The 27,119-nt window shown below is 50.1% G+C and overlaps 1 protein-coding gene across 2 annotated transcripts in view; it reads right to left on the bottom strand.

Moving 5' to 3' along the window:
- The window catches only part of DYSF (dysferlin), a 201,087-nt gene that overhangs the window by 59,413 nt on the left and 114,555 nt on the right, over window positions 1-27,119 (bottom strand). For both annotated transcript variants that reach the window (XM_063135826.1, XM_063135825.1), the window contains exons 33-38: window positions 26,259-26,440; window positions 24,259-24,399; window positions 9,524-9,625; window positions 8,799-8,960; window positions 8,476-8,641; window positions 7,007-7,080 (exon numbers count right to left, since the gene is read on the bottom strand). In XM_063135826.1, the coding sequence (XP_062991896.1) occupies window positions 7,007-7,080; window positions 8,476-8,641; window positions 8,799-8,960; window positions 9,524-9,625; window positions 24,259-24,399; window positions 26,259-26,440 (827 nt within the window). The remainder of the gene's footprint in view (window positions 1-7,006; window positions 7,081-8,475; window positions 8,642-8,798; window positions 8,961-9,523; window positions 9,626-24,258; window positions 24,400-26,258; window positions 26,441-27,119) is intronic.

Raw genomic sequence — 27,119 nt, forward strand, 5'->3', positions numbered from 1 at the left:
CTTACGTATATGTGCTCATTTATCAAAAATATGCTTTTTTTTTCATGTACGTTTTTCAAATGTATGCATGCTGTTGAACACATTTTTTCAGTCCCCAAATCACATTGCATGTTTGGAAATGTACAAGCCTTTGATCTCAGATTGCTTCTGAATCTTGGTTATGGGAGTTGTAGTACAACATGTCTGGAGGGTACCAGGTTGGGGAAGACTGAATTAGGCCTTCACCCTATGTGAGTGGGGCAGGCACCAGAGCAAAGAAGCACGTCTATCAATGTCACATCTAGGTTGACTCCTAGAGATAGCCTTACCTGGGTCTACAGACCCATGAAAAGCTTGGATAAGTAGATGTTTCAGGTAACAGAGATGTGGATATCAGAAAGTCTCTATATCAATACACCCAAAGAGTACAACAAGCTTCCAGAGTTATTTGGGGGAAAGGAGAGCTGGGTTCAAATCTCAGGTCAGCCACTTTTGGAGACATGTCTCCATCTTTTAGCTTCAATTCTCCAGTCTGTAAATGGTTATATTTTCGACCTCTCAATCTGTTATAGTTACACGTGAGAGATGGGTGGGACAAGGCGTTCTCCTGCACAAGCCTTGTTTAAGTGAAGGGTTGCTGCTGCTTTTGCACAAGGTTGCAGTGGACTGTGCCAGGGAACGTGTGGTAAGAAGAAAGAAGCCCCGAGGCTGGATCAGACCAGGGCCCATCCAGCCCAGCACTCTGTTCACACAGTGGCCAGGCAGCTTTCAACCAGGAAACCACAAGCAGGTCAGGAGTGCAAGAGCACCCTCTCACCCATGTTCCCCAGCAACTAGCATACATAGGCATACTGCCTCGGGTACTGGGTAGGATATATAGCCTCCTCCTCCTCCTCCTCCTCCTCCTCCTCCTCCTCCTCCTCCTCCTCCAGGAATCTGTCTAACTCCCTTTATAGCCATCCAAGTTGGTGGACGTCACAGCATCTTCTGGTAGCAAATCCCGCCATTTAATTATGTGCTGTGTGCAGAAGTCCGTCCTTTTATCCATCCGGAATCTCCCAGCAATCGGCTTCTTGGGACAACCACGGATTCTCGTGTTGTGCGAGAGAGCATTAGGTCCTTGGCATAGGAACCATAATGGGACGTGGCGCAACCTGGAGGGACTCTGAGGATGATTGTAGCAGCTGGGCAGGTCTGTATCCTTTGCCTCTCCCTATTCTGCCCCTCTCCTTGGTACCCTGATAGCTCTGGAGTAAAATAATAGTGAAAAGAATGACAATCATCCCATTAAGAAACGTGGACTTCACCCGCAGAGATCTTGCCATTCGGCTGTGCCACGTCAGAGCATTCAAACCCCAAATGACACCAAGGTTATTGTGCAAAAATTTGCAATGCGAGGGGCGCACTCAGGAGCTCCCGCATTTTCCTGGGTTACAGACAGGAGGGGAAACGTACCTCCTGACCCCTGAGGCATGCAAGTTCAGTGCCAGTCATTGGGCCAATTTATTTTTCAGTCACCCGCGGCTGCTACGCACATCAATTTTTGTGCTCCTGGTTAAACCTTAACTCCCGCCCCGCCAAATCTCATACATACGTTTCCAATTTTTGTTTCAAAGACACATGTTGATGCCGCTCAAACCGGCGCTCTGAGCTCCCTGGCCGTTAAGAACATTCCCGTCTTCTCTCCGCGTCTCCTGGCAGCGATTGCCTGGCGTGGGGAGGGGCTGCGCATGGATCTTGTGGCGCCAGTGGTGACAGGGTGCGGCAAACGGAGACACGGTTTGCCCCTGACACTGCACCACATCTAAGTGGGATTAATCTCGTGCAATTTAAACAGCAGCCCGATGCCAGGGCCTCCTGTAGCACACAGACGGAGCATCGCCGCTGCGCTCCAGATTAACTTAATTAGGTGCAGGCTCAAGGACGTTCAACTCAGAGCAAGCGAGCGTGCCAGGGCCTTTGTAGGCATGTGCTGGAACAGTAGATTTGGGGGCTACCTGGTGCGAAGTAGAGACGGGAGCGCTCCATCCACGTAAGAGGAAAATCTTGATTTTGTGCCAAAGCCAGGAGCCATCATCGCCGCTCCTCTCAGGCAATATTAGCCAAAGGCTACAAATCCTGGATCCAAAGGAGAGCGTGGTTGACAGACCCACGTTTCCAGCAACCGCGCTAGAGCACTTCTCCACGGGGCCGCCAAACAAGAAGAACTGAAAACAAAAGCAGGAGGAGAAGCGGGCGAAGCAGCGGGCGAAGCGTCTCAGCCCCACTGTCAAAGTGCAGGAGAGTTAAGCACCTGGGCAAAGCCAAGCAGACGTTGGTGGAAGCTGGGCAGGATTGTAAGAGGAAGGCAAAGGTGGCGAGGGAGCCCAGCTCCTCTTCAAGCTCAAGGAGAGCCCCAACCGGCGAAAGCGCGGAAAAGCATCCAGGCAGAACAGCGAAGCAAAGCAGGTGAGTGAGGCACCCATGCAAGGAGAAGCAAACAGCGATGGCGAGCGATGATGTTCTAGGCCTTATTGGCAAATTAAACCCTAACACATCACCAGACCTGGATTATATCCACCCCAGAGTTCTCAAATGTGACACTGCTGAACGTCTAACAAAAAATATGTGCCATGTCCCTAAGATCAGTCTCTGGACCAGAGGACGGGAAAGCAGCCAATGGAGAAGGAAAAAAACACAATTTTTAAAATGGAATCCAGGGGCGATCTAGGAAATTACAGGCCAGTTAGCTTAACATCTGTTCTGGGTAAGCTGGTGGAAAGCATGACTAAAGATAGCATTATCAAGCTTTGGAACAGGGGTGGGGAACGTTAGGCCCGCAGGCCAGACCAGGCCCTCCTTGGGTCCCAATACAGCCCTCCGGTTTTTGGGCAGTTTCCTGGCTTCTGCATAGTTTTTCCCCCATTTTAAAAAGGTTGCAGTGGCTGTCATAGGGTTCAGTTACTGGCAGCAAAAGACTTAAGCTCTAGTAAGCTGATATTTTTGGTATTTGGGTATTTTGTGTGTTTTTGGCCCCATTGCTTTCGCCTTTGGCCTCTGGAAAGCGGCCCTCTTCCAAAATTCAATCCAACTCTTGGGCTGAAAAAGGTTCTGACATTTAGAAGAACAAGTCTTGCTTAAGAAGGCTCAGCCTGGCTTCTTCAAAAGTAAGTCGTGCCTCACTAACTTTTCTTTGAGAGTGTCAACATGCATGTGGATGAGGTGATCCAATAAGACACTGGGCACTTTCAAACACCAAAGACACTACCCCTGAAAGACTCTAAATGACAGCCCAGATAGATGCGACGGCCAGGAGTGCCTACTATCAGCTTCGGCTGATACGCCAGCTGCACCCCTTCCTAGAGTTGGAAGACCTAAAGACGGTGGTGCACGTGCTGGTAACTTCGAGGCTCGACTTCTGCAATGCGCTCTACATGGGGCTACCTTTGTGCCTAGTCCGGAAACTTCAACTAGTTCAAAATAGGGCAGCCAGGCTGGTCACCAGTACACCTAGAGGGTGGCCACATTACACCAGTTTTAAAATCTCTTCACTGGCTGCTGATTAGTTTCCGGGCAAAGTATAAAGTGTCGGTTATCACCTTTAAAGCCTTACATGGTTTGGGTCCAGGCTGCCTGCATGATCACCTTCTCCCGTACAATCTGCCCCACACACTCAGGTCCTCTGGGAAGAATCTACTCCAGCCAACAAAAACAAGGCTGACAACTGTTACCCAGAGGACCTTCTCTTCTTCTGCTCCCAGTTTGTGGAATGGCTTGCCGGGAGAGATTCATCAACTGAACAGTCTTCCAGAATTTAAGAAAGCTATAAAGACTGATCTCTTCCGGCAGGCCTACCCAGTGGAATTTTAAGATGCCTTTTTATATGGTGTGCTGCTTTTAATGATGCACTGGTTTTAAACGTTTGGATTAGTTGTATGTATTTTATGGTGTTTTTATTTGTGTTGTACCCCGCCTCGATCCAGAGGGAGAGGTGGGTAACTACTATTATTATTATTATTATATTATTATTATGCAGTAATGGGATAACAGGGCAAAAAAACCCTAAATAACTAACAATTTGCTGCCCGTTCCTGCCATCACAAACAGTGCCTCACTCTGTGCAATGGTCGAGGTGGCCCTGTACCCTGTACCCGCTGCACTTTAGGCCCTTGCCTTCACATCCAGCTCCCGGAACCCTGGGTTAGGGTTGGGAAACACTCATTCCCAGTTTGGATCTGGACATCCGTGGTCTTCTTCCTGGCCCTTACGTTTTCTAGCCACACTGCAAGTGAGAGCTCCAAATACTTGAAAGGTTGTCACACAGAGGAGGGCCAGGATCTCTTCTTGATCCTCCCAGAGTGCAGGGCACGGAATAACGGGCTTAAGTTAAAGGAAGCCGGATTCCGGCTGGACATCAGGAAAAACCTCCTGACTGTTAGAGCAGTACGACAATGGAATCAGTGACCTAGGGAGGTTGTGGGCTCTCCCACACTAGAGGCCTTCAAGAAGCTGTTGGACAGCCGTCAGGGATGCTTTAAGGTAGATTCCTGCATTGAGCAGGGAGTTGGACTCCATGGCCTTGTAGGCCCCTTCCAACTCTACTATTCTATGATTCTATGATTCTTTTATGATCCTTTGAGGAAAAATGACCTGCAGCCTTGGGGAAATGGGCCATGGAGCACTGCAGAAGTGAGCTGATGCACGGCCAAAAGGTGCCTGCCAGGCAGATAACTCACACAAGCGAGCCAAACCGCATGCCCTCTGATGGAATGGGGGCACCCTTCCGACATTTGTTCCGTAGCTGTGCCCCACTTCTCGTACCTTTAGTCCCTTCTGGTAATAAAGACACCTCTCCCTTCTCCATGCCTTTGAGAGGTGCAATCCAGACCTAGGTGCTGAACGGCATACAGTCTGATCCAAGGTTTATCCAAAGAACTCCAGGGCCGTTCTCCAAAGAAAAGCTGGGCGCTTTGGGCCATGCTCTCTGTAGCCCAGAACGCCTACCCATTTCTATGAGCTGGCACCAATTTCAACAGGTATTTTAGCGGTCGAGGGTGGTGGCTGGGAAGGGCATCTCCAGTGAGCATGCGTGAGGAGGGGGGAGGAAAAGCCGGTGTCACCTGCTGCTCTTGCCCTGCCTTTAAAGGCAACGTCTGCAGCAGGAACCCCACCCGGCGTGGCCTGGGGCAAGACCCAACCTCTCAGCCTCAGCTCCCCCAGCATAGCCTGTCCTCTGAGGCCGCTGCGCTAACTACGCGAAAGGAGTCCACACGGCATTTACCAAGCTTCACGGTGGGTTATAAGATTTAAAATAAGTCAAATTAAAGGAGCAGATGGATAAAGGGTCATTATCCACATTTCCATCATCGTAAACTACCGACAATATTCCAGCTGTGCTACCTGCATTCCTGGGGATCTTTTTGAGCTGGTGTGGTCATCACCAAAGGCAGCTTTTCCCCCGCGTTGGCCTAATGAGGTGTCCTAACTAACTGACAAAGAGGCGCTCGTCAGGTCCACGGCCCCATTAGCAAAAGTAGCGCTGATCCAACCGCCGGATCCCCAGAAGGAGGCTGAATCGGATTGCGCCACGCGCTCCGGCTTGAGCGTTTGAGAGGCACACCGCCAGCGTGACCAACGTGATGGGAGCTGCCGTCCAAAGCGGCACCAGGTTGGGGAAGGGTCCGCGCCCTGTCTCAACGAGCGCCATTTGCGCGCCCCTTGTGGCTGGCCGCCCATCACCGAAGGAGGGGAGGGAGGGCTGTTTGTTTGCTCAGCGACGGACAAGGATGAAGTCACGGGCCATTGCCACGTAGCCACGGTCCTGCTGGCAGGCTCCGTGTGCCACGGCATGCCGTCACGGGTTGAGAGCAGCTTAAGCGCCGCTTGTGTTGGGGAGATTTCCTCCCAGCCGCCAGAGGGCATCCATGCCAGCCAGAGGAGACCCATCCTCGGCCCAGATGCAAAGCTGCTCATCCAGATGAGTTCGCAGCACCTAGGTTCGTTTCTCAAAGTGCAATTCTAGGTGCCGGTCTTAAGGTCCAAAGGGACTTTGGCATGAGGTATCCCAGCATGCCTTCTTCCATAAGAAGCTGCCCCCGCCCCCGACATGCTTAGATTATCTGGCAAGACCTTTTCCAAGCACCTGCTGTGATTGCACATAGGCTACAAGAAGCAGGGCATTCTGCGTGGTAGTGCCCTCTTTCTGGAGTCGTCGCACCAGGGAAGCACACGCACTGTTTCCCAGAAGGACACCGAAAATGACAGGAAAAAACCCAAGGGGCTCCTGCAGGTTGCTCACCCCTGGTTTAAGGGGAGCAGTCAAGGACCCTGCCTTCTCTCCATGAGACACAGCTGGTCTGGGCAAGAGGTCAGTGTAAGCCAGCGCTCCTCAACCAGGCACCCCCGTACAGATGCCTCGGACTGCAACCCCCAACATTCCTGGCTGGGGCTGATGGGAGTTGAAATCCAAAACATCTGGGAGGCACCAGGTTGAGCCAGCCTGGTTTAGATCTTGTCTAAACCAGGAGGAAGCCACACGCCTGCTGTCAGACTATCTCTGCCCACAAAGGAGAGGAGAGATAGCTAACGCTCCACTCAGCTGTATAGAACTTGCCATTTGCGGCATCTCATGACATGTAGGCCTAAAGGGCAGAGAAACACTCCCCCCCCCCGATGCTCCCTGTCTTTTGACAGACAATATTGCATAGCTGTGTGTATCTGCCAACTTTCTCCACTGACCCCAGGATCCATCAACTCCCCCACAGGACTATCCACAGACCCACAACCTCAAGGAATATCTGTCAGGATCCAGCCATGCCCAGACCCTTAATCTGAAGAGGAGAAGGAGCAAAGGTTGCAGGAGCTGCCAGCAAGCCCTATTACTACTCAAACGTTTCAAGCCTGCTGTTTGCTTATCCATTTGTTTTTCCACTTGCTGGAAAAAAAATATGATTTGGGAGCTCAAAAGCTCTTGGCAACTGCAGCTATATTCTTAACCAGAAAACAGATGGGTTAACATCACTTTTTCCCTGTTCCGAAGTATGATTACCTGGACTGGAATGAGAGGCTCTTTGTCGTCAATATCAATGAGAACGTCGTCTCTAGGCGTGAGGCTCATGTCATCTGCAGGAAAAGAGAAGAAAACAGGGCAAGCGTGGGCTGGGGCTGGAACTGTGTGCAACCCGCATCTCGCTCTGTCTTTGGCCGTTGCAAGACCACGGGTTAGCGCGGTGCGAGGCCCGTGCTCGTCCCTGTGCGTCCAGATGACGCACAGGGGATCCCGGCCTCAGCCAGGAGTCGAGCCGCCCTGGCACCACGCTAACGGGAACCGCTTGTAACGTGGTTCTTCCCACAGTCCCGGCCTCAGGTCAGGCTGAGGCCGGGACCACGGGCGTGTGGACCGTTCCGCCGCTTTTCCCGGCTACTGCACTTACGTGCGAGTAGGCGGGAAAAGCGGCAGACGGGCTGCAGCGTTCCCGCCCCCCTTCCCCCAATTCCCCCCCACAACCTCCCCTGGCCTCCAATCCCTCCCTGTCCCCACGTGCATGTCTCGCCACCCCCCCTCTTGTCCCCACCTGCTGTGTCCTCTGCTGCCGCCACTGTCCCCAGCCAGCTTTTCCTGTTGTCACCATGTCCGGCCTGCAGGTGATCCCTGATCGCCATGGTGATCCCTGTCGCCATGTCCGGCCTGTGACGCCTGCTGAGCAGGCATCACAGGCCGGACATGGCGACAACAGGAAAAGCCGGCTGGGGACAGTGGCGGCAGCGGCGGCAGTGGGACAGGGCGGCTGAGGACATCGGGGGCAGCAGGACACAGCAGGTGGGGACAGGGGGGATCGGAGGCCAGGGGAAGTCGTGGGGGGGAATCGGGGGCAGCGGTCCCTATTTTTTTAAAAAAATAACCCTTACCTTGGCCGTTGGTGCGCTCCTGCGCACGCGGCCACTTTAATTTGAACAAAAATGGCGGACGTGACGGGGCTTCCCTCGGCCCCATTGCGTCTCACGTGTGGATGGGGCCTACAGGCCGCACTACTTCTAGCGCAGCTTGGCTCCTCCTCCCACACGGATTCTAAGGTAGGTCTAGCAAGGCCCTTTGTCCTGGTTCACGGTTCTTGAGGCTGTTCTGTTCCAGTGGATGTTCCAACAGGTTTGTGTTTGTCAAACAAGCCTTGTGAACAGCTCAACATGACTCCAGACTCCATCTGACCAGGAAAAGTCTCTTCCAGCTGAACTAGGACTGGTGGTGTCATGATTCAGACAAAACTGAACCATTCATAAGACAGGTTCAAGATGCGCAAAAGGGCAACTTGACTAACTTGACTAACACCACCTCAAAACCAACATGCCACTGGGTTCAAGAAGGATGCCTGGCAGGTTTTTTGAGGACAACCAAAGCTACAAAAGAAGGAGGACTTCATCTATTAGGACCCCGTGGGCTGAGCAAACGAACACACAAACCCCCAATGTATGCCCAAGCAAAACTGCCCGTCTGTATGCCCAAAGAATGCCCTTCCTTACCTGCTTGTGTTTCGGGAAACACCGTCTCCTCCCTGTAGGGATCACAAAAGAATCCCGCCAGCGATTGGATGGTGCACTGGCCCACCACAGGCTTGCGGCCAAACGGTCTGTTGTCAATGATTTTGACGATGATGGGAGGGCTGTACAGATCCTCTCTTGGCAGGCGCTGAAACAGGAACAAGCAGGGTTAGGACAGCAATGTGGAGAGTGGAACTCCTTCCCATGAAGATGGAAGGTCAGTGTCATTCTCCAGCCAGGTGTGGCAAGAGAGAGCCGCTGGCCTAGAGAGGCAAGAGCCGGCAGGGGTGGCAGGGGTCCCTCACCACTTCCATGAAGAGAACGGAGATGTCAAAGTTGGGGTTCTTCTTGAGGTTCTTGATAACACACGACTGGACCATTTGCCCGCCACACTCCACCAGGAGACTGGGTGAAGTGACACTGGCCAGCTGGTAGCTCTTCAAGTTACGGAGCCCCCAGGCCAATATCTGCAGTTGGGAAGAGCAAAGAGGATACCCAACACAGCATCAGATACCAAGCATCAAAAGACCATCAAAGGAGAAACGCGTCACGGTCCTGATGTGGATCAAATCAACCGGGGCTCCTTTTCAACGTTTGCGAGGCATGCGGATCGTGGTGGGTTAAGGAGACGCTTCTGTTTCAGTATTTGGTTCATGGATGGATGGATTGACTGACTGATGGATGGTATTTCTGGACCATCTTTCTGGCACCAACCAAGGCAGCTGGGAAAAATCCCAGAACGTAAAAAACATAGTCAAATAAGTAAGACATTAAGAACAACGCTAAGAACCATAACAGACATTCAAAAAGCCAAGTTAAAAAGACGAGAAGGAGGCTTGATCTCTCTCTTACATTTTCCAGTAATGTTGTCTATGCAGCTTCAAAGGTCTAAAACCTTATAGTCAGAACGAATAAACTGTGTCTTCCCATGTCAACAGAGCCATATAATATATGGTACTTCTCTTTACTAGAATATTTCTGGAGATCCTCCACTCCAGAAGGTCTTTAAATAGCCGCCTTCTTTACCCACCTCAATAGCTGTACGTTGAAGAACAGGTTTGATTCCTTGAGGGACCATGTAGATGTTGGGTTCTCTCTGGGGTGGAGGATAGGGCAGGTCTGAATCTTCAGACTGAAACAGAGGGGCAAAGAAGCTGTTACATTTCCTCCACATGGCAAGGCAAGCGCAAGGCAGGCTGCTATGAACAGAGCAGCCCATATGGCTGCTCCAAAGAGGAGTAAAACTGAGTTCATACAAAAGGGGCCGTTTGTATGAACCAGGCCCTGAGACGAGTTGGCAACGGACTTCAGTTCCACGCTAGATGCCTGCATTGCTGGGTACCACAGTTAAGCATCTTCCCAAAGCCCTGAAGTCTTGCATTTTGCAAAACCACGGTGCTAGTCCAAAATATTAAGCTGCCCCCTCTTTCCATGTCTCATTATTTCCCTCATGTTCATTTTCTTAATAATAATAAAAAAGCGAATGTTTTTGTTTTCCTTCCATTAAATAAATAAAAATAAGATTTTTCATTTTCTGGATTCTGTGGGGAGGAGGAAGATAAGAAATGCATTCCAGGGGAAGGGAGCAGGCCTGGGGGTGGGAATTTGCAGTCTGGACCTTTGGACACAACTGCCGTAGGGATTGAAGGTGACATCACAGGTACTAGCCAATCACTTCTCAAATTCAGCAAAGAGCACGTTTTTTCAGAGCTCACATTGGGAGAGGAAAAGGTATGTTTGAATTCATTGTCATAAAGCCACTTCCAAACCAGCACACACACACACACATACACACACTGCTATGTCTTTGCCCTCCTTTTCCCAGTCAGAAAAGTTCCCAAGGTTCATCCTGACCGTGATCTTTTGAGTTTAGAGTTTTCTCCAAAGGAAAAGAAAAGCCCTTCTCCAAGGGCAGTTGGAAGTAATTTAGGAGGCAGGCAGCCTTTCCAGGCTAAAGTATTATTGCATTAAATTAAGGAGGCATATATATTTCAAACATCAGTTCAGGTCGTATTTATTTATAGATCCCTCTATATGTATATTTAATAAGACGACAGAGAGGGTTGCCTGGTGGTGGCATGCCAGAGGCGCTCGGCGGGGAGTTGCAATTTTCCTCGGCAGTTGCCAGGAGCTGCCAAATCAAAACAGCTTGTCGCTGCCAGATCCACGCCGGGGTAATTAGAACCACAGCTGTATCTCTAGAAGGGGAGCCACCGCCAACCGCCAACATCAGCCGGGAGGATTCAGGGCACAGACTGGCTAAGAGGCCGAAGGGGACCCGGTCGTGAGGAAGGCCTCGGAGGGAACGGCTTTTGCCAAGCCAGGCGGCTGCTCCGCTCAGCAGCGGCCGGGCAGTGCTTTTGCAGTCCTGGGGGGCTTCCAGGCGAGGCTCCTGTCATGCCATCGCCCTGGTTCATTCATAGGGCTGCCGGCCCTACCATTAGGAAGGGTGAAGCAGCTGCCTCAGGCTGCAGATTTGGGGTGTCACGAAAGGGCAGCAAATGGCGGTTATTACTGTACTGTCATTATGGCTGGGGTGGGGAGAGGTGTTTGTGCATGGGCCAAAATAACACGGGTGCTAGCGTCTAGACTCAGGTAGGAAAATGCCCTGGGTCACCCATGCTCATTTATGGAATTTTAGGGGAGCGGCAGGCAGAAGTTGCCATTTTGAGTTTGCAGCCGTCCTGTGTTTTCCCAGCACTTCTTCCATCTTTTTTCTTCCCACAAAAGATCCATTAGGAAGGAGAAGAGGGAGAAGCTGCAGCACCACGTCTTTCGATAGGCAGTGCCACGGACCGCCTGCCTGGAAGCACCACGGCCGCCACTGTTCAAGGAGGGAACTGACAAAAGTCGCAAAAGAGAATTATGGGGAGAATTACGAGGCAGAACTGCCCGCAACTGGGACCCCGTGTTTACAAGGCCGCCAGGCACCTTGCGCCCGCACTTGTGTTCCTTCCTGACATCTGCACTGGAAAGAACGCAAGTCCAAACGTTCTCAGTATTTAAAAGTAAAAAAAAACCAAAACCAACCGGGGGGGGGGGTGTTCTGAAAAAAAAAGAAATAAGGGGGGAGGAATGGGCAGCCAGAGGGAGGACACAAGGAGAAGGGGCAGGGTCTTGGGGCGAACCACCTCTCCTCTCCTCCCTCTGACGGCCTGTTCCTCCCCCCCCATTTCTTTTCCTTTTTATTATCTGTATCTGCACAGCTGCGGAGATACAGATAATTAAAAAAATAAATAAAGGGGGAAGGAATGTCCCCGTTCTTCTCCTCTCACCCCCTGTGGTTTTTTTAAACTTTTATAGGTGTGGGGCCACCCATGGAGACCAATCAGGGGACACCATGGGCTCCACTGCCAAAAAAAACCAGGGTAAGTGCCCGACTTTTTTGGAGCGGAGTTTCCAGGGTTTGCCTCTAATGGCTTCGCAGTGGTGGCAGCATCATGTAGATGGCCTGCCGGTACTCCGAAGCAAACCCTTTGTGTAGACGTGCCCCCAGAAGATGCTGTGCCATGCGGAGTCCCTGCCCCTTTCCCCACCGCCAATCCCCCCCCCCCTAATGCATAGAAGCACTTTCCATGTGAAATTGTAACGCTGTGTGTTTCCAGGTCCCCTCTCAATAACCGTGGATGGGCAAACCGAAGTCAGGCTCCAGAGAAGTGTGTTCCAAACCCAGAAATATAATCTCGCATTATATTAGAAAACTCATTGTCCTCCACTCTTTGTTTCTGCTTCATACGCTTCAGACAAAGTAGGCGTAGAGTAGGACAGGGTGAACTGTCAAACACAAACAATTATGCTTCTGGGTCTTGGGTGTGCTCCTAGGGCACACATGGAACCCGCAACACAGCAACACCCACGTTTATCTCACTCTCCCAAAGACGGGGATTCTGAAACCTGCCCTATGTGTCCACATGGAGGAAAGAAACCCCATAAACACAGCACCTTCTCCCCTTGCTGCATTTTTGCTTCATCTCGTTGCAGTGTGTGTGTGTGTGTGTGTGTGTGTGTGTGTGTGTGCCCCTATGTAGGTCATCACTTCATCTGCATGAAAATGTTGCATTTGTGGCTCCCCGCGACTCTGTCACTTTTGCGCCAACCAACTAACGTGGCCACCACGGTCCAATTTGTCCCCTTTTACTGCTTTCCAGGCACCAGAAGCAGGAGCAGCCTCACGCAAGAAGCCCCCACAGCAAGAAGTGGGGCTGCCCGTTTGGGCACACAGGTCCAAAATGCTTTGAGGGGGTGCCCCCTTTCTGGACCGGAGAGCTCGCAGTGGGGGCGTCACCTGTCCTTTGGGTACGCAAGGCCCTTGGTTAGGTACTGACTGATGGAGCGGTATTGACTGACTGTTAATTGCCTGGGAGAGGCTGAATTAGTCGATCGTCATTAGCCATAATAAATGTTAATATACAGAACAATCTTGGGGAGGAGGTTACGTCCCAGCACAAGGGCTTTGGACTGGGAAGTGAAGCAGGGGAGACGGCAGGGCTGGAAACAAGCAGGAGGTCAAGGAGGGAAGGGTACCCCAGAGCTGCTCGGTCTTCACGTGGGGTGGAATGGGCTCCTCAGATGAAGGGGCCGAAGCAGAGGCAGTATCTTTACAGGAGCAGATGGAACCCTATTAGCCCAGGGCTTCACCTGCTTCCTGCTGAGATAGTGGCTGCAATACCCCCCTCTGGCCATCTGCAGTGGGGGCGCTGCAGTGCAGCTGAGAGGAGCCAACAGCTCAGGAAATCAAGGCACCCGGCCGGGACAGCTCCAGATTCTTCAGCAAAGTGCCCCTGGTGCGGGCCCTCCTCTGTCTGTGACGCCCCCGGCAGGCTTACTTGGTTGTGTCAGCAACAGCCGGCAGCTCTCTGATCAGTGCCAGGAAACTGGGTCTGGGAACCAGTGACACTCTCTCTGAGATGTTGTGGGAAAGGTTCGTGGCAGCTCCCAGACCCAGTTGGGGAGGGGCATTGTTTGAAAGGGGACACGGGCAGGCATCAGCAGTTGCCAGGGGGGGTCCCTGAGCTTCACTGCCAGGTCCTCTGGTTTGGCCCTTTACAGGAAAGACAAATTGGGGGTGTTGGGATGACTCAATTTACGAGTGAGCTTTCATATATAAAATCCACAATCTCAGGACAGAATTGGAGATGAAGGGGTAAACTGTTTAGAGCAACCACATCATCAAAAGCCCGTCCGTAAGGCTCAGCTTCCCCTCGGCCAACCAGGTGGTGGTGACTCAGCAGCAGCACCGGCTTGCTAAAACGTGGCTCCCCCAATTCCTCTCCCCCGTATGGTTTCGGTGCAAGAACAGAGGCGTTGGCGACGCATCTGCAGTGATGCTGCAGCGAGAAAAGCCATCCACACCTGCGAAGAGCAGGGCACTGGCCAACAGACGCATTGCCCGAGATGTCAAGCAGGAAATTAGGGGGCAGGGGTTAAGGCGGGGTGGCACAGAATCACCCGCGGGGCATGAGCAACCGCCAAAAAGAGCCTTGGCTGTTTAGGGCTCTGGGTGTGTGTGTCTCCATCAATGCATGGCTGGCATCCGTGACAATGTCATGGGGGAGACCTATAAGGGTTGCTGCCCTGCTGGATCACACCAAAGCGGTGACCTGACCCAGCGCTCTGCTTCTGACAGCATCCAGCAGCCACGTTCCTCTGGGGGCTCCAAAGGGAAGTGGTGCCATTCCCTGCTGTTTGGCCCCAGCATCTGATGCTTGGAGATAGAGTGCTTCTGTACATGGAGGGTCAATTCTCAGCCATCATGGCTGAGAGTGACTGACGTAGCTTTGTCCCCTCCAGGAATTGGGCTCGGAAGCTCCTTGGCACACTTGCTCAGTCCCCAGACGGTTGCCAAGCGGAGAGGGAAAGACAGGGTGACCAAATTGAAAAGATACCCATTGGAGAATCCCTTCACAATACAAGGCGGGCACGCACAGCTGTGGTGCGCCAATCCCAGCAGAGGCAGCCAAAGCAAAGAGGAGGAGGAGAGAAAGCAAGAGAGACCATTACAGACCAGTAAGATATCAGCACATGCCGTGTGAGAAGGACCAACCCTCTCACCTCAATGCACACTTTCAGTTGTTGTGGGCCGAGGGGGTAAAGAGGTAAAATTTCTGGAAATTTTGAAGCCATGGAGAAAAAAACGTGTTTTTTTTGGGGGGGGGGGGGGGACAAACATTTTCGGAAAAATTGAAATAATGCAATATTAGCACTTTGCACAGATTGAAAGTCACTTTGTTACTTTAGGAACATAAAATGTAATTATGTCCAAGTTGGTTTGGCATAAAATTATTACATTTGGTGTACTGAAAGTACAGTGTATTCAAACAATTATTACAAACTGAATTTACTTTTTTAATAAATAAATAAATACCTTTTTGGTAACAAATGGAGCTACAAGCTCCTGAACTGTTAGGAACCTCATTGATTTTGCCAGTTTATGAGGAGCAGGCAAAAAATAAGTTTAAAAAACGACAACAGAGGAAACCATCAACATTAGTAACAAAGAAAATCATTTATGTCTCCTCTAGTCCTCCACAGTGTCAAGCAGACATAAAACACCCAATCCCATAAAATGAACTGAGAAAAAACGGGGGACTGAGATTCAATGAATATGCATGAAATTTAATCAGACTCATTTCCTGAGCTGCAGCCATTACTATCAGTTTCAGTCTCTGCTTCAATGGCAGTGCTGCCCCCTAGAGGCAGAAATGCATCCTGCTCTTGGATTTGAGAGCCGTAGTCTCAGTTTGCAACCTAGGACTTTGCTTGTCCTCACTGCACAAAAATTGTAATAATCTAATACTGTACATAGTTTTTAGAAATCATTTGGAGAAGTAAATATCTGGACACCTTGTCTTAAACATTTTATTCATCATGCTAAAATAAAACATCCCATAATCCATTTTTTCTACATTTTTTTTTCAATTTTTCAGAAAACCCCCCAAAAAGGCTTCAGAAAAAACCGTGGGGGGAAATGTGGGGTTTTTAAAATTATTTTTCTGTTTTTTTCCCAAGCTTTTATATCTCTAGGGGTGTGTGGGGGGGGAAAGAGATTTCTCCCTTCCCTGGTGCTTTTAAAGGAAGGAAGGCCCTCGTCTGGGCCTGAGGGATCTCTGTCTAGCAAATGGGTCGTGTTGCTTTCTTTGCCTTGCAAAAGCTCAGCTGGCTGGTTCAAGGTATTTCAAGACGCACGACCCTATGATCTAAAGGGGCAACTCCCAGGCTCCTTTGCAATTTCGCAGAGCAGTTGCGCGGAGTTCTGGGCGAGCCTGGAGTTCCCCAGAAACCTCAACATGGAAAGCAATGCAGGTGGGCAAAAAACGACCCCCTGCTCAGGGAGTTTGCTCACTGCTGCTTCTCTCCCCCCCTGCAACGAAGAGGGGAGGCAAAGTCAGTTCTTGAGTGCACCCCCTGTTCATGCTGGGTAAAGACCCTCCATAAACAGAGGATGCGCCCAGGAACAGGCCCCAGGGCCCTCTGCAACGCAAGGGGCTTCCATGGCAGACACATCCATGTGGGAAATGTTCCCAAGAGGGTGAAAAGTTTGAAAGCCGAGAGCAAGTGCCAGGGGTGGAACTCTGAGACCGCCCGGGGCTTCATGGCAAACTCAAGGGGTTGCCGGAGACCCCCGCGCAACGGGGCCTGTGGAAAACCCTCCTGCCCCTCCACTTAATAATAAGGATACTCCAGCATCTGGAGAGCACCCTTCTATGGTCAAAGCACTCTGCCTGCCTTGCCTTGCTGTGGTCCTGAACAGCGTCGCGCTGCGAGTTAGGCCAGTGTGGATCTTGCCACGTGGCCGAGGGGGAGCGGTGGCCGAGAGGGCAGGGAGGGGGCCTCGCTCAAAGATGCAGAACGTGCTTTGCATGCAAAGAGTCCCTGGTTCGATCCTGGCGTCTCTAGGTAGCGCTGGGAAAGGCTCCTTATCTGGAACCCTGGGAAGGCAGAGCCAGCCACTGAACAGAGCAAAGTGGACCCAAGGTCTAAGTAAGACCCGGTGGAAGACAGTTCCCAGTTGTGGCTCGCTTTAGGGCCACCTCCTGCAGGAGGCCCCGGCTACACCGGCTCATTTCTCACCTGTGGCCATGCAGGAGCATGAAAAGCTACGCAGACCCGAACTGACCATCACAGACCAGCGATATTCGGCATCGATTAGCTGCCGCTAAGTTGAGACCTTCGTTAAATAAACACGAGACCTATAAATGTGCCTCTCAGGTGTCTGCATCACCCGTTCGTTTCAGCGAGGGCCGCGCACGACGAGTTCCCTTGGATTAGGGCCCTCTGAGAGAAAAAACGTTTCCCCGTTAGAGCCTTACCTCATCCAGAATGGACAGCTCCGTCTGTGGTGTTTCCTCAGTCGTAGAAGGAGTTGAGTGAGGGATGCAGGAGAGTTGGGGAGGAAGAGAAAGAGATGAGCAAAGCTGCTGTTTTTAGAAACCATTTTTTTTTTAAAAAAAAAGAATCAGTTGTAGCATCATCGACCTGCCTGTTGCGTCTACACTTGGCTTGACGCCATTCACTCAGTGCTTGCAATAATAATAATAATAATAATAATAATAATAATAATAACAACAACAACAACAACAACAACAATAATAATTGTTACCCGCCTCTCCCTCCGGATAGAGGCAGGGTACAACATAAATGCAAATGCCATAAAAGACATGTAATTAAAACATTTAAAACTAATACATTATTAAAAGCAGCGCAGTATTAAAAGGCATCTTAAAATTCAACTGGGTAGGGTTAGGGTTAGGGTTAGTACATTGCTGGTGCTATATAAATAAATAAATAAATAAATAAATAAATAATGTTTCAGTACGCAAGCAAGCAAGATACGCTGTGAGCATCAATGGGCAGAACCCAGTCTATAGGGATGGTGGAAATTAGCAGCAGCAGTAACCAGCACTACGGAATCAAGTTTTGGCTATAGGAGTTGGTTAAGAGGAGCTCTGTGTGTACTAAGAGCCTGCCAAGTGCCCCTCAATCGGAGAGGCCCCCCCCCAAACATAGTCCAAAAGGGCTGGCCGGGGCCCTCCGCCCTCCCCTCCTTGATTGTGGCCTGTGCCTTCCCCTCCCCCTTCCATTCAACCACCAGGCAGGGGAGGGCAAGACGTTCACTGAGGTGGAAAACGCCGCTCACACCAATGTTCCGCCGTTCTGGGGAATCACAAGCAAGACACGTGTCTTCTCCTTCTTACCTCAAAGCCAGGGATGTGGTGGATGGCCGGCTGAGAAAAGCAAAACACAAATATTCGGTTCAGTACTTCACTTCGAAATGAGCAAACTCTTCAGGCCCAATTCTCACACGCCAACCGAAGTGTGAAAATGCTCCGTGAACATGCAGCCCTTTCCCACCACACCAACACAATCCTGTTTTTCAGAGATTTGCAGGAGCACTGCTTTGGCTGCCATTTCACACCAACAACTCCCACGTGGCTGGTGCTTCACGTGGCCACTGTGTACCCATTTGTACTTGGGAATCTGCCCTGGCTCTCATCATTAGCAGGACAAGAGCTGGAGTAGTTCACAATCAAGGCCGGAGCGGGAGGGGGAGCTGGGTTCGAATCCCTGCCCAACCAGGAACTCATCAGGTGGCCATGCCATAATCTCACAGTTCTCTATCTGCAAATGGTACTTGCAATGGAAACCAGATTCCAGCTGGACATCAGGAAAAACTGAGCAGTACAACAATGGAATCAGTTACCTAGGGATGTTGTGGGCTCTCCCACCCTAGAGGCCTTCAAGAGGCAGCTGGACAACCACCTGTCAGGGATGCTTTAGGGTGGATTCCTGCATTGAGCAGGGGGTTGGACTCAATGGCCTTGTAGGCCCCTTCCAACTCTGCTATTCTATGATTCTATGATTCTATGTCCCTGTAAAGCCGATTCAGTGTTCATAGAATCACAGAATAGTAGACCTGGAAGGGTCCTCTAAGGCCATCTAGTCCAACCCCCTGCTTATTGCAGGAATCCACCCTAAAGCATCCCTGACAGATGGCTGTCCAGCTGCCTCTTGAAGGCCTCTAGTGTGGGGGAGCCCACCACCTCCCTAGGTAACTGGTTCCATTGTCGTCCTGCTCTAACAGTCAGGAAGTTTTTCCTGATGTCCAGTCAGAATCTGGCTTCCTGTAACCCACTCTTGTTAGTCCTGGCTCTACAAATCCTGGATACCTCTAAACCTGCCAGAGAAAACTTCGCTCAGATGCTCAAACTTGCCTGATCCAAGGAGGAATAATCAAAACCAAACACCTAAATGAACAAACAAATACACGTGGAATTCTATGCCCACACTCTGCAATCAGAGCAAATTAGGCGTTTTAAGGTGGGGAGAACCCTAGTTTTTCCTGATTTGGCCCACTGTGACCCTTTTACAAGGATTAGGTTCACAAAGCTTTTGCACGTTTGGGGCAAAGGCCAAAGCCAAGAGAACAGCAGCTGGTGGGGGGGTGTATAAGTCCGAGGCTCCCCCTTGACCCCTTGAAGGCCTGGCCAGCCCCTCTCTCCCCCATGGTCTTTTCCTGCCAGTAAATAACACACCAAGATTTAAAATCTGCAAATTGCTGACTTGCGCGGATCCGTGGCAGTGACAGGGCTTGAACCCAGCCTCCGTGGACTATGCGTGCTTTTGTCTGTGGTTCCACTCAGTTTCTTCCCCGCCCCACCCCTTTGCAGAATGGCTAGAAGAGGGTTAAGGGAACCTCTTTCAGCCTGAGAGCCAAAACCAGTTTTGGAGAAATTGACCAGAGACCTCTGGAATACCAACCATACCAAAAATACCAGCCAATGCAGCTTCAACCTCCTCCTGCCAATCACTAAGCGATTGGAAAAAGGGGGGAAACTGCCCCAAAGCCAGGAGACCATGGAGCGACTGGCATTTGGGGGGGAAGCGAATGGCCTTGCAGGGAAGCCCAGAGGGTCAGGTTGGGACTCCAGGAGGGCCGGTTCTGAGCCCTGGGCCTGCGGTTCCCCGCCGCCGCCGGGCGAGAGACTTGCCCTAAATGCTCCACGCCAGGATTTTTCCGACGCTGAACACTGCAGCAGATGCCAGACTGGAGACGGCTCAGAAACACCGAAGATGCACTGAACGCTCCCTGCCCCGGGTAGAGTGTCAGAGGCTCCTATGGTCTGCCCCCTAATGCCATCCTTTGCTGAGAGCTCATTCCGCCCTCCCCGCACCCCCAAGACATCCACATAAGCCCAGCTGCCAACCGTTCCCCTCTTGCTGCAAAACTCGGCATTGCCTTCCCAGCCAGGCACCGTCCATGGCCCCTGCCAAAGTCAACAGAGCCGGCGTGCCAGTTGGCAGGGGGGCCCACCGACAGGGCTGCCGCTTCTCTCCACCAGCAGGACTTGGAGCGTGCCTCCCACAGCCCAACACAACACACTCCAGGCCTGCCTGGCACTTGGAAATACACGGAGATGCTGCGCGGTTCCTTCACTGGCTCAGCCCTGTAATGATGAAGACATTATCGTAATGGGAACAGACCTGGGCGATGGAGAAACAGTTGTAGCACCAAAAAACTCAGAATCAATCCGGACAAGGCGGAGGTACTGCTAGCGGGTGGTTCGCCTGTCCGGCTAGCTGATGTTTGCCCTGTCCTGGACTGGGTTGCACTCCCCCTAAAGGACTGGGTTCATAGCTTGGGGGTTCTCTTGGATCCAGAACTGTCACTGGAGGCATAGGTGGACTCAGTGGCAAGGAACACCCTTTATCAGCTTAGGCTGATATACCAACTGTGCCCTTATCTCGACGGGAGATAGCCTACCTACAGTGATCCATGCTCTGATAACCTCTTGTCTGCATTACTGCAATGCATTATACGTGGGGCTGCCTTTGAAAATGGTCCGGAAACTTCAGCTGGTACAAAACAGGGCAGCAAAACTGTTTAAAGGGACTGGCCAATGAGACCACATTATGCCAGTCCTTTTCCAACTTCACTGGCTGCCAGTCCAGGTCTGGACCCAATTCTAAGTGCTGGAATTAACATTCAAAGCCCCAAACGGTTTGGGGCCAGGTTATTTGAAGGAATGCCTCCTCCCATATGTACCGGCCCGGACCTTAAGATCATCTACAGGGGCCCTTCTCCGTGAGCCCCTGCCAAAGGAAGTGAGGCAGGTGGCTACCAGGAGGAGGGCCTTCTCTGCTGTGGCACCCCGGCTGTGGAATAAGCTCCCTAGAGAGATTTGCCAGGCACCTGCATTATACTCTTTTCGACGCCAGATGACAACCTTTTTATTTTTCCAGTACTTTAACAGTTTATCATCTTAGTCTTTTAACTTTGCTGTTTTAAATGTGTATTTTAAAATCTGTACTTTAAATCTGTATAAATCTCTGCATTGCTGCTCAATTTTACCCTGGTTGTGCTTTTATATTGTACTTTTATATTGTGTTTTCATACTGTTGTTTTGTTTTATACTTTGATTTGTATTTCGATGGTTTTAACTTTTGTGAACCGTCCACAGAGCTTTGGCTATTGGGCAGTATAAAAATGCAATAAAACAAATAAATAAATACACAAACATACAAACAAACAAACAAACAAAACCCACTGTCCCTGAAGCCTTGAGTACAGCCTAGGGAAGGATGAAAAATAAATGAGCCTGAAAGGTCCAAATTTCGGCAGGGAACAGACCCTGGCCTCGTTCTAAATTCCCCCTCCTCTCCCCTCAGCAGGGGCTGGGTGTCAGGAATTACGCGAATTACACTCTGAGGGAAGAGACAAGAAATCGGGAGAGAAGGAAAGGAAAGGAACCTCTCGTGCAAGCACTGAGTCATTACTAACTCTTGGAGGGACGCCAGCTTTTGCTGACGTTTTCTTGGCAGGCCTTGTAGCGGGGTGGTTTGCCGTTGCCTTCCCTGACTGTTATTACCTTTCCCCCAGCTAACTGGGTACTCATTTTACCAACCTCGGGAGGATGGAAGGCTGAGTCGACCCGAGCCGGCTGCCTGAAACCAGCTTCTGCTGGGATCGAACTCAGGCCATGGGGAGAGTTTCAGCTGCAGAAACTGCTGCTTTACCGCTCTGCGCCACACGAGGCTCTCATAGAATCATAGAATTCTCATAGACTCATAGAATCATAGAATAGTAAGAGTTGGAAGGGGCCTATAAGGCCATCGAGTTCAACCCCCTGCTCAAGGCAGGAATCCACCGTAAAGCATCTCTGACCGATGGTTGTCCAGCTGCCTCTTGAAGGCCTCTAGTGCGGGAGATCCCACAACCCCCCTAGGTCATTGGTTCCATTGTCATCCTGCTCTAATATCAGGATGTTTTTCCTGACATCCAGCCAGAATCTGGCTTCCTGTAATGTGAGCCCGTTAGTCCGTGTCCTGTACTCTGGGAGGATCGAGAAGAGATCCTGGCCCTCCTCTACGTGACAATCTAACCCCAACCCTTGACTAAACTGGGCATGTTTAGCTCTTCTCCAGGCTAAACATGCCCAGTTTAGTCAAGGGCATCCCTAAAGAAAGGACCCCTCTACAGGCAGTGTGATTCCGACCTTACAACAAGCCTAAGAAGGAAGGGGGTTCAGAAGGAGATTTCACACAAAGACATTCATAGAAGGTGCACATGTGGTTATTAATCCGTGAGAAAAAAATATTTACATTCCCTAAGCATTTTGGCCCTTTCTCAAGGAGAGCAACTTAAAATACATTCACACAATACACCCCATCTCAGAGTAAAGACTGACAAAACGGTATTAGAGTCCTGCAGCAGATCTGGGGACATCTTCCTGCACTTCATCCAAATGACTATTAGCCATAGATCCCTTCTCCTCTTCCATGAATGTGTCTGTTTCCCCTTCTAAAGCCATCCAACTTGGTGGCCATCACTAACTCTTGTAGTATCAAATTCCTTATCTGGACTCTGTGCTGTGTGAATGAACAGGTGTGTTTAAATTACAAAACAAGGATGAAGCTGAACTCACGTGGCAGGTAAAGAACTTTCAGTTACTTACTTTTTCATTTTTCTTTTCATTTTTTTACACTGAACTTTTGTTTGTTTGTTTAATTTATATCCTTCAAAAATTGGCACTCAAGAAAGCTAACAGTAAAATCCAGATTAAAAACAGAATCTTAATTAAAACATAACATGCCAAGTCCTGGTAATTAAAGCCAGCCCATGATTTCTTTTTATGTCTGAACCTATGTCAGGTCGTAAACCATGGTTTGCGAGGCCCTGCCAAACCATGACAACAATCCATGCTTTGAAGCTGGTTTGCAAACCAGTTTGTGCTAACGGTGGCTTGCCGTTAGGTCTGCATTCTCAAACTACTGACAAACCACACTTATGACCACTGTTCTGCATCAACTGATTGCTGCATCAGAGACACAAGCATCAGCTTAAAAAGTTATGATGCTGAAGAGACGGAAAACAAAAGCAGCTGTGAGCCATGGTTTGCCAGTTGTACGACTGGAAGCAGCCCAGAGAGCTTTGACTATGAGGCGGTATATAAATGTAATTAAATAAAATAAATAAACAAACCATGGGGTTGGATCCATTGAATAGGGCTTAAGTTAGTCAAACATTGGACACAACCCATGGTGTGGGTTCTTAACAATGGTTAGCACAAGCCATGGTTTGGCATGATCTCTGCACTGAACCAATGTCTGTCTTATTCCTTCTGGGGGGTCCTCAGCCATAGAATCATAGAGTTGGAAAGGGCCTTTTAGGACATCCAGTAGGAAAAGAGCCTTTTTAGTAGTGGTGCCAATGATCCAGAATGCCCTCCTGAGAAGGCCACGTTTTCAAGCAGTGATGATTCCTTGCACCATGCCCTTGATGGCCCTCACTGATTGGAGTGTGTTGCCACCACCTTTGATTGCATACGTTTTTGAACTGTTCCATTCTAATGGAGAGGTTGAGTATGTTTTATGCAATCGCCTGGGATATTTTACGCTATTTTTTGATATTTTACATTCTTATTCTAAACTGCTTTGAGGGCCCTGGAGCTAAAAAAAAAACAGAATAAAAAAATCTAAATAATAAACAAACACATTAAAAAAAAATCACCTCCGAGAGGCCAGATGTTGCTACATCAACAAGAACATTCAATTAGGCGCGACTGGCTTGGATTCAGGCAATCCATTCTCTGACTCCAAAGAAGATTGCGATAGCAATGAGCTGGGCAGAAGCAAGAGAGAAGGTTGGACCTGCTGACCTTCTCGCCTCCCAGTGAACGCTGCATTCTTGGAGACAGGATCACCATGTCCAGATGAGGAACGGACACTCCTGGGAAGGCCCAGCTCATCTTCCCATGCCCCCCCCCCCAATGCCCCGTTCTCTCACTCCTGCCTCCATAACTTCTGTTGTTTTGCTTCCTACGCTTGGGGTCTCACGTTTGCCAAAGTCCCTTCTGACCCTTCAAGACCAGGGACGGGGGAGAAATTCATCCACTTCACATTTTAATGCAGGCTAGCCTAAACGCATACCTTTGAACGGCAGAAACTCATTCACCCTTTGAAATGCACACTTCTCTGAACCTTGTCCAATCAAACAAGGCATGCAAAAATGCGTCTATTTGGGGACGTAACACTGAAAAACACATTATAATAGGAAAATTGCTTGCAAAAGATCTCCCATGTATGTGTGCAAAATGCACGTATCAGGGAAAACGTGCAGAAAAATTCTTCTGAAAGATCATATGAACTTTAAAAAAAATGGTTTCTCAAAGTTCAGGATGGATCAAACATAAGATTGGGGGGGGGGGAACAGGAACGGAGAAACACTGGAACTGACAGGTTCATCCCGCCCTTCTGCCCCCAATTCACCTTCTCTCGCTGGATGAGTTCGAATGCAGCCAGCAGCTCCCCTGCATTCCGGTTGCCCCTCACGACAGGATGCCAGGACAGTTTGGGCATGTGGTCCATGCTGGGCTTGCAGATGCAGCGGCCCAAGAACTCATCGGCGCCCTGGTCAGAGGGAAGAGAGTGGATGGAGACGGTTGATCGCCTGAGCAGAACTTTATTCAAGGTTATTGGTTTGGTCTGCATCCCAGTAGCTAACAAGATGGCCATAAGATGACTTAACACAAAGTAAACTACCACTAAATCATAGAATCATAGAATAGCAGAGTTGGAAGGGGCCTACAAGGCCATCGAGTCCAACCCCCTGCTCAATGCAGGAATCCACCCTAAAGCATCCCTGACAGATGGTTGTCCAGCTGCCTCTTGAATGACTCCAGTGTGGGAGAGCCCACCACCTTCCTAGGTTTAAGCTTGCCAAACGCTGAAAGACAAGCTGGAGCGTGTTCAGAGGAGGGCAACCAGGATGATCAGGGGTCTGGAAACAAAGCCCTATGAAGAGAGACTGAAAGAACTGGGCATGTTTAGCCTGGAGAAGAGAAGATTGAGGGGAGACATGATAGCACTCTTCAAATACTTAAAAGGTGGTCACACAGAGGAGGGCCAGGATCTCTTCTCGATCCTTCCAGAGTGCAGGACACAGAATAACAGGCTCAAGTTAAAGGAAGCCAGATTGCAGCTGGACATCAGGAAAAACTTCCTGACTGTTAGAGCAGTACGACAATTGCCTGGTGAGGTTGTGGGCTCTCCCACACTAGAGGCCTTCAAGAGGCAGCTGGACAACCATCTGTCAGGGATGCTTTAGGGTGGATTCCTGCATTGAGCAGGGGGGTGGACTCGATGGCCTTGTAGGCCCCTTCCAACTCTGCTATTCTATGATTCTATGATTCTATGAAAGAATAGCAGGAGAGATACCAAAGAGAGATGCCCTCAGCTCTACCCCAACAAGTTTGCTCAAAGGAACAGTCTTTACCATCCTGCTAAATGCCAGGAGAGAGACGGCCCTTTCCTGAAACTGAACCAAAGTACCTGCCATTTAACTGAATGCACATTCAGCCCTTTGGTCTTCATCTCCTCCTTCTACCTATTGCCTCCCCTGATGTTGAATTTTAGACTGTAAGACCCTTGGGGTTTGGGGGTTGTCAAATGCACACGGGGGCACTTTGCTTGCAGTACAGCATCTGGTGAGAGGTCCAATCCACCATCTGGAGCAGCTGTATAGACTCAGTTTCCAAGGCCCAACATGCCCCTCTTGACCCTTGCCCATCCTGGCTCCTTCGAGCTAGCCGGGAGGGGCCGGCCAGGTGGTGACGATGGAGAGCTACCCACCACCTTGAAGGAGCCGGTGGCACCTCGGCTCCTGGAAAAACCCCTCCTGAATACCAGCCACCACCCAGCCACTAATACCCATAAGGCTTACTGAGGTCAATGTAGGGGCACTTTACAATGCAAGGGGGTGGTGAAGAGAGGTCCCTGCCCCAAGGAGCTTACTGTCGAAAGTGTGACAGCAGGAAGAGGGATGGGGGTGAAGAAAGGGGTGGATGTGAACACAAGCACTTGCACACGTAACTTCACTGCAGTTGGGGCTGAAGACTCAGGGGCCAGCCAGGAACCACAGAATAATTTCTATTATATCATCATCATCATCATGACCCAGCAAGACATTCTCCGGGATGACCTCCACTGAAAATAATGTTGTGTTTGTGCGTGTGTGCGTGCATGAGTGCGTGCGTGCATGCATGTGTGTACGTGCGCACAGACTTCTCCAACCTGGTGTCCTCCAGATGTTTTGGATTTCAACTCTCATCAGCCTCAGCCACTTCAGCCAATAGTCCAAAACATCTGGAGGACACCAGTTTGGAGAACGCTGACGGTGTTGTGTGATTAAATTAACTATCATCACTGTCATGAAGAAACCTTTATTGGGATCATTTTACCTGGAACGTTTGCCCGTTTCCCACACTTACATAGGTGTCGTGGTCATAGATTTCCACCACAATGTTGGGCGGAGAGTCGGCTGTGTTCTGAGGACTCCCAAAGATCTCAATTTCGTAGAAGATCAACGTCTGGTCCCAGGTGGGGTTCAATGTATTCTTTGCTACCACCGTCTTTTGGCTCTGGTGTAGGAAAGAGACGATGGCATACGGATCTGCAAAGAAAGGGCGGAGGGAGACGGATTAGGGCAAAGGGCAAGGACAGATGGCTCCGTGACTCCTGTCATGACCCAGGATCCAGGCCCGGAAATCTGAGCAGGAGCCCTGTGACGTGGATGAGTCTGAGACTGGTGGAGACCCTCTCCCTAGATCAACCTTCTCCAAGCTGGCGGCCTCCAGATGTGTTGGACTGCAGCTGCCATGATTCCCTGCCAGCAGCTGCAGGGGTTGCCATTCATCACATTATTTATTTCTTATTGCATTTATATCCCGGCCTTTTTCCTCCAAGGAACCCAAGGCCGGAGGATGGCAATAAGGGAGAGGGCCTCTTCAGTGGCGGCCCCCCAATTATGAAATGATCTCCCTGATGAGGCTCACCTGGTGCCAACATTATCTTTTTGACACCAGGTCAAGACTTTTCTCTTTTCCCAGGCATTTAACAGCATTTAACAACGCTAAGTTTGTTTGTTTTTTTAACAGACTCCAGAACTGTTGTTTTTAAATGGATACCGTTGTTTTTACACTGTTTATGTTTTTGATGGTTTTAAATTTTGTATACTTTTTAATGTTCACTGTTTTTAACTTTTGTAAACCGCCCAGAGAGCTTCGGCTATGGGGCAGTATATAAATGTAATAAATCAAATCAAACCAAATCAAGGCGGTGTGCATAATCCT

Source organism: Elgaria multicarinata, chromosome 10 (assembly GCF_023053635.1).
Source record: "Elgaria multicarinata webbii isolate HBS135686 ecotype San Diego chromosome 10, rElgMul1.1.pri, whole genome shotgun sequence".
Lineage (NCBI taxonomy): Eukaryota > Metazoa > Chordata > Lepidosauria > Squamata > Anguidae > Elgaria > Elgaria multicarinata.